This window comes from Diplotaxodon limnothrissa, linkage group LG3 (genome assembly GCF_057381915.1).
Source record: "Diplotaxodon limnothrissa isolate DT_005_m linkage group LG3, D_limnothrissa_male_GT1.1, whole genome shotgun sequence".
Classification (NCBI taxonomy): Eukaryota; Metazoa; Chordata; class Actinopteri; order Cichliformes; family Cichlidae; genus Diplotaxodon; species Diplotaxodon limnothrissa.
In genome coordinates, this window is record NC_140598.1 from 21,199,312 (window position 1) to 21,205,763 (window position 6,452).

General features: G+C 46.9%; 1 protein-coding gene across 1 annotated transcript; it reads left to right on the forward strand.

Annotated features, from left to right (window-relative positions):
* Positions 1-3,568: 3,568 nt before the first annotated feature.
* On the forward strand, positions 3,569-5,895 carry LOC146634888 (nuclear factor 7, ovary-like). Its single transcript, XM_085349988.1, is given in 2 exon segments — positions 3,569-3,830; positions 5,597-5,895. Coding segments are annotated over 2 exon segments (561 nt in total).
* Positions 5,896-6,452: the final 557 nt, after the last annotated feature.

Sequence of the window (6,452 nt, forward strand, 5' to 3'; positions counted from 1 at the left end):
GATCAGTTTTAAATCTCTCTCCTCATCGATGGCCGAGCCCGAGTTCTTGATGACAGACTTTGCCAAGATGGAGTTTCAAGGACAGCTGCACCTAGGCTTCCAGGCTATCCATGCCTTCCAGAAACATGGCCATCTTCACTCAAATACAACAAACCAGGAAATATAACATGTTGATCTATGTTTGCATCAGCCACTAGATGGTGTTGCCATCTAGTGGCTGGACCCCAGACCCCTCAACAAGGCCATACAAAGACCCCATTACCCTCTACCCACCTTGGAGGATGTCACCATAAAACTTCCTGGGGCCAAGTATTTTAGTGTTTTGGATGCCAGATCAGGCTACTGGGCCATTAAACTAAGCCACGAATCATCTCTGTTAACCACATTTAATACTGTGTTTGGCAGGTACCGCTTCACCAGGCTGCCATTCGGGATACTCTCAGTCCAGGAAGAGTTCCAGTGACGCGTGGATGAGCCCTACAAAGGCCTGAGGGGCGTGGCAGCCATTGTGGACGACGTGTTGGTCTTCGGAGGAGCCAAACAGGAGCATGATGACAACATGAGGACCATGCAGCAGGGAGAGAAGTGTAAAACTGAACCCTGACAAGTGCACCATCTGCGTCAAAGAGGTCAGTTACTTCGGTCACACATTCTCACACGAAGGACTAAAACCAGAGCCACAAAAAGTAAAAGCAGTCCAAGACATGGCGCCCCCGCAGAACAGGGGAGAACTGGAAACAGTGCTGGGGATGGTTAATTATTTAGCAAGATTTGCCCCACACCTGTCAGAGATAAACGTGCCGCTCCGCCAGCTGTTAAACCAGGACAGTGAGTTTGTATGGGACAAGAACCATGACAGATCCTTTCAACAAATGAAGGAGCTGATCACTAGAGAACCAGGCTCAGTTCTCTCCTTCTTCAACCCCAAGAACGCGCTACGACTCCAGGTCAATGCACCCAAAAGTGGCCTCGATGCTGTGATGCTGCAGGACGGCAAGCCAGTCGCCTACACATCCAAGTCACTTAACAGCACTGAGCAGAACTATGCCCAAATAGAAAAGGAACTGTATGCTGTTCTCTTTGGCTGCAAGCGGTTCCACGAGTAAATGTACGGTCAACATGTGACCATTGAATCGGACCAAAAGCCACTAGAGTACTCAAAAAGCCACTAGTATCAGCACCACCACGGCTACAGAGGATGATACTACAGCTGCAAAAGTGTTGCTCAGGATGTTTATTCCCGTAATTTCAGTTGCCTGACAAATTTTACAAGCCTGAGTTGCTTTGCTGTTTTGTTCTTTTTTTTTTTTTTAAAGAAGGGAGATGTAACTTGTTGACCTATGTTTGTATCAGCCACTAGATGGCACTGTGTTGCTGCAGAGTATGTATGTTACCGGCTAGCAAGAAGCACCGGAAAAAATGGAAAAAGAAAATAAAGTGGAATCGGAGCAGAGAGCACACAGGTTCTCTCTTCCCTAACCTTCCTTCACATAACACAACAACTCACTTTTCCGGCACTGGACTGGCAGCTTCTGAAATCTATCATTTGCCGAAAACCCCCCCCCCAAAAAAACAACAACAATTTATCGGCACTGGGTTGCCGGTTATCGTCCTACCACCCCTCCAGGGCCAGGTTCTGTCCTCTAAGACTCCTTTTAATACATCTGAACTTTGCCTTCTGTTGCATTTGGTTCTGACAATACCCCAAATGCATTATCATTTTCTATGAGGTTCAGTTGTTCGGATTGGTGTTATTGTACTCGGCTCTCTGCCGGTTTTGGGGGTTATCATTATAGAAGGCAGTTCTCCTCTAATGATTCTTTCAAGTCAGCCAACCCTTCCAAAACTGCTCACCATTACCTTTGTTTGTTTCAGAAATCGGCACAGTAGTTATCGCTACCTTACCAAAAGTAAATTAAAGAGCCAGGTACCCCCTCTCTGTCTTCTACTCTAAGACAAGCTCACGTAAATTATTTATGAACAATCAAGCCATTACCACAAGTCTCAAATTTCCAGCATACGTCACTGTTTCAATTCAGAGTTAAGCCATGTTGCTACCTAATTGAGGGTTCCCTTCATTTATCTATAGAGGTCTTTAATTGTCCAGAATTGCCTTTGATCTCTTCTCCTGCCAATTTTGCCTAATTTTGTGTAGTCATCCACAATCCTAGACCATCTTATTGAGGCAAGGGGCTACTTATCTTCACCAGCCTGCCTACCACTTACATTACTGCAGAGGTCTTTGACCATCGTAACGCACAGTTCTTACAGCTTGTAGGGGATGCATTCATGGGGATCTGGCAAATCAAGGGAGCTGCCGCCAGTTCCCTTCGAGGCCTTCCCCAAACCGTAGCTCAGTTCTTGTTTAAGCCACTCGCTTTTGTCTACTAAAAACATGCTGCCAACCTAAAATGAGGATATGGGCCCAGCTAGTGAAAGTCTAAAATAAAAGCTGCTAAACAGCTGCACAACTGAGTAACATTGTATTTTCTCAGCTTCAGAAAAGGTTTCATTCTGTGACCTGTGCAGCTAAAATGGAGCAAAATCTATTTTGTAGCTTGTTAGCTTGTGACAGGATTACAGTTTAGCTCTGGAATGAAACACACCTGAGTTACAGGTGAAGCAACATTTTTCTCCTCCCCTCATGGTTATCAAATGCAGCAAACCAGGAAACAGGCTGTTGTTCTTTCTCATCTAAGAGAGACGCACAGGCTATCAGACTGAGTTCAGTCCAAACTTGCAGCTTCCTCTGAGTAAATCCAGCCACAGGAGAAAGAAAGTGGAAAACTCCAACACTGCTGCTTCAAGCTGCTGACGCTCCACACACTGAATGTGAGTTTGAGCAAAAACACGACTCAAAGGAAGTTTCAGTGAAGGTGGTAGAGGAGGGAGGGGAGCCAGGACTGACTGTACTTCCTGTCTGCTGTTTTCAGCTTCACTCACAGACTCAATGGCTTCCAGATCAGAGGAGGATCTCTGCTTTCTGCACCCCCAGGAGATACTCAGACTCTACTGTCTGGACCATCAGCAGCCAGTGTGTGTCGTCTGCTGTACCTCAGAAAGACACGCCACACACAGATTTGGACCCATCGATGAAGCTGCACAACAACACAAGAAGGAACTTCAGGAAACTCTGGAGCCCTTAAAGAAGAAGTTAAAGGTTTGTGAGGAAGTTCAAGTGAAGTTTGATCAAACAGCAGAACACATTAAGGTCCAGGCCCGACACACAGAGAGGCAGATTAAGGAGCAGTTTAAGAAGCTTCACCAGTTTCTAGCAGAGGAAGAGGAGGCCAGGCTGGCTGCACTGAGGGAGGAAGAGGAGCAGAAGAGTGGGATGATGGAGGAGAAGATGGAGGCTCTGAGCAGAGAGATAGCAGCTCTTTCAGACACAGTCAGAGCCACAGAGGAGGAGCTGAGAGCTGAAGACGTCTCATTCCTGCACAACTACAAGGCTGCAGTGGAAAGAGTCCAGCGCTGCCCCCTGCTGGATGATCCACAGCTGCCCTCAGGAGCTCTGATAGACCAGGCCAAACACCTGGCCAACCTGACCTTCAACATCTGGAAGAAGATGAAGGACATGGTCTCCTACACTCCTCTCATTCTGGACCCAAACACTGCAAATCCAGAACTCATCCTGTCTGAAGATCTGACCAGTGTGAGACGAGGAGGAGAGAGGCAGCAGCTTCCTGATAATCCAGAGAGGTTTGATTATTCCTGCTCTGTCCTGGGCTCTGAGGGCTTTAACTCAGGGACTCACAGCTGGGATGTTGAGGTTGGAGACAGTACACGGTGGGTACTGGGTGTATTTGCAGAGTCTATGGAGAGACTCTGTCCCCTTCTGGCTGCCTCTGCCTCAATTTTATCCCACAACTTAGACATTCACATTATTCACACTCTCATTACACATACATATAGGATCTTGGGGGTGGGCACAATCACGGAGTCCAAATCACCATCAGGGTGTATACCTCACCCCTGACGTCGTTGCCCACCTCTCAATTTTAAATACACTTAGTCATTGAGGGCTAGCAGGAGGGACTATGCGCTTACCTGCTGCTCCTTGGCAGGTAGCTCCATGCCCTCCTGGGTTTTAATTGCACCTTAGAACACATATGCATCAACACTACAATGAGCGGGTGGAGGGAGGTTTGGAGTCTTCTCCCACCCCCATTCTCTGCGGCCTGCTGGAGCGGGAGGGCTAGTAGGAGGAGTTGGCCGTCCGACTGCGGTCTGGGGTGTGGGGCCTCCCTGCTGCTGCGGAGTCGGGGTGGTCTGCCTCTCCCCACCGCAGGGAAAAGGGTAACACCACCTGGGTCTGGGTGCAATTCCCCCCTCCAGGGGCAAGGGTACCTAGACCCGGTTTGTAGAGTACGCTTGGGGAGTGTGATTGTGTGTACAGCGTCTCTTTATGTCTGTCTCCACGTTGGTTGAGTGTGGAGTGAGTGCAATGAGAGCATGAGGGTGGGAATGGATGTTTGTGTCTGTGTGTGCCTGTATGTCTGTGTCTATATGTCAGGTTGGGTATCAGACGCCACCTCTCTGGGGACACCTCAGGCCCTCCAAGGTTTGGAGGCCTATCTCCACCCACCACCACTTCCCCTGCCAGTGGCGGACTCCCTCAGGTGTCGGTGTGTTGGTGGTTCTTTGTGTCTGGGGGTGGGCGTCCGGGTACACACCGGCTCACTCCTTGGCGGCCGCTTGTCGGGGCCTGGGGCCTGGGGCTCGCTCGGGCCCCTTTGGAGGTGGGGTGCCCCCGGCCTCTCGGCCTGGGGCTCGGTCACTCAGGCACAGCTGGGGGCCGGCGGAGCTCACGGGCGCGTCACTGCAACTCCCCCTGACTTCTGCTCCGCGGCTGCTGGGCGAGCCCTCATCTGGGACTCTCCTCAGCTCTTACTGGAACAGTGGCGCGGCCGCCCCTCTGTTGGTCTTCCATGGTCTCTTGTGTTCTGGGGGCCTCTGGATGTCTGGAGTTTTGATCTCCTCCATACCCGCTTCACACCCTGGAGGACGGGGCTGTGCCCCCCCCACACTCCCTAGCAGATCATTACATGGAGAAACCTTTGGAATGCAAGCATGCTGATCCACACAGGTATGCACACATGGGTATTCACAGACGCGGACTACAGCTTTCTTGGCTGCTGCCTCAAAGCACACTGTGCGCTGTCTATCTTGCGTGCTGCACAATATCATTTATTATTTAGTAAATATTGATATCTATGACTAGCTAGTTTATTGTGATGGTGCTTTGTTTTCTCTATTATTATGTTGCTCTTTGTTGTTTGCTGTCTCCTCTGTTTGTTTTTTTTGTTTGTTTGTTTGTTTGTTTTTCTCCATACAGGTGACCCAGGAGTTCTTTTTTTTTTTTTTTTCTCTCTCTCTTCCCCCCCCTTCTCACCGTCTCTTCTCCCCTTTGGTTTTCTTTCTTTCTCTCCCCCTCTTTCTCTCATTCATTCCCCCTGTCCTATTTATTAAAAAAAAAAAAAAAAAAAAATGACAAAGGATGAACTGAAGCTCTGCCATCACGTAATGTCGCATACTGCTGTTTCTGATGTCATTTACAAAAAAGAAAAAAAAAAAAAAAAAAAAAAAAAAAAAGAGAGAAAGGGAAGCATACTGTCTGGATTGTGGGGAATATTGTTCTATCAAGATAAATACTCAGCACACTCACCATCAGCTCCATCAACTGTTCTCTCAGTAGAGAAGAAGCTCCAGAGGATCAGAGTGAATCTGGACTGGAACAGAGGAAAGCTGTCGTTCTCTGATCCTGATACTAACACACACATACACACCTTCACACACACTTTCACTCACAGGATGTTTCCGTATATTAGCACTGATGGTAAAGTGAAGGTGTGTCCGTTGAAGGTGTCAGTGTCAGTGCAGCAGATGAGTTGAGGATGATGATGTTTCTAATGTTGTTTCCTGTCAGTGAGTTGAAGCTGTTAAACTGCAGCTGTCCTCCTGCTGCCCCGTTGTTCCAAAGCTCTTTGTTTCTCTTTTAGTTCTCACTGTTTCTTTCTTTCTGATTTAGTTTGCTGGGATATGGACTGACATGTGTTGAATGGGAGGAGCAGTTTGTTGTTGTCTTCTTGTCTGTTTATGACAACAATATATTGTTGAAACAATGATTCATGTTTAACTCCATATATGAAATGTTTCTGATCTTTGAATTCTGTTCTTTTGTCTGTTTCATTTACTTTATTTAAATCCAATAAAAAATGATAATTCCAGTGTGGAAGTAAAGAATCAGGTAATGTGAAAGAAAAATGTAATCATATTCAGGTATAACAATTATTTAATAAACCCACTTGTAAGAGACAATTAAAGGTTAATTTTATTGGTACTGGTAAAATGATTAGAGGAGAAATATATATGTTTGATGTTAAGAATAAAATTCTAGTTGATTTTAAAATACTGTTTGTTAAATGTATAGAATATAGAAGTGCAACATT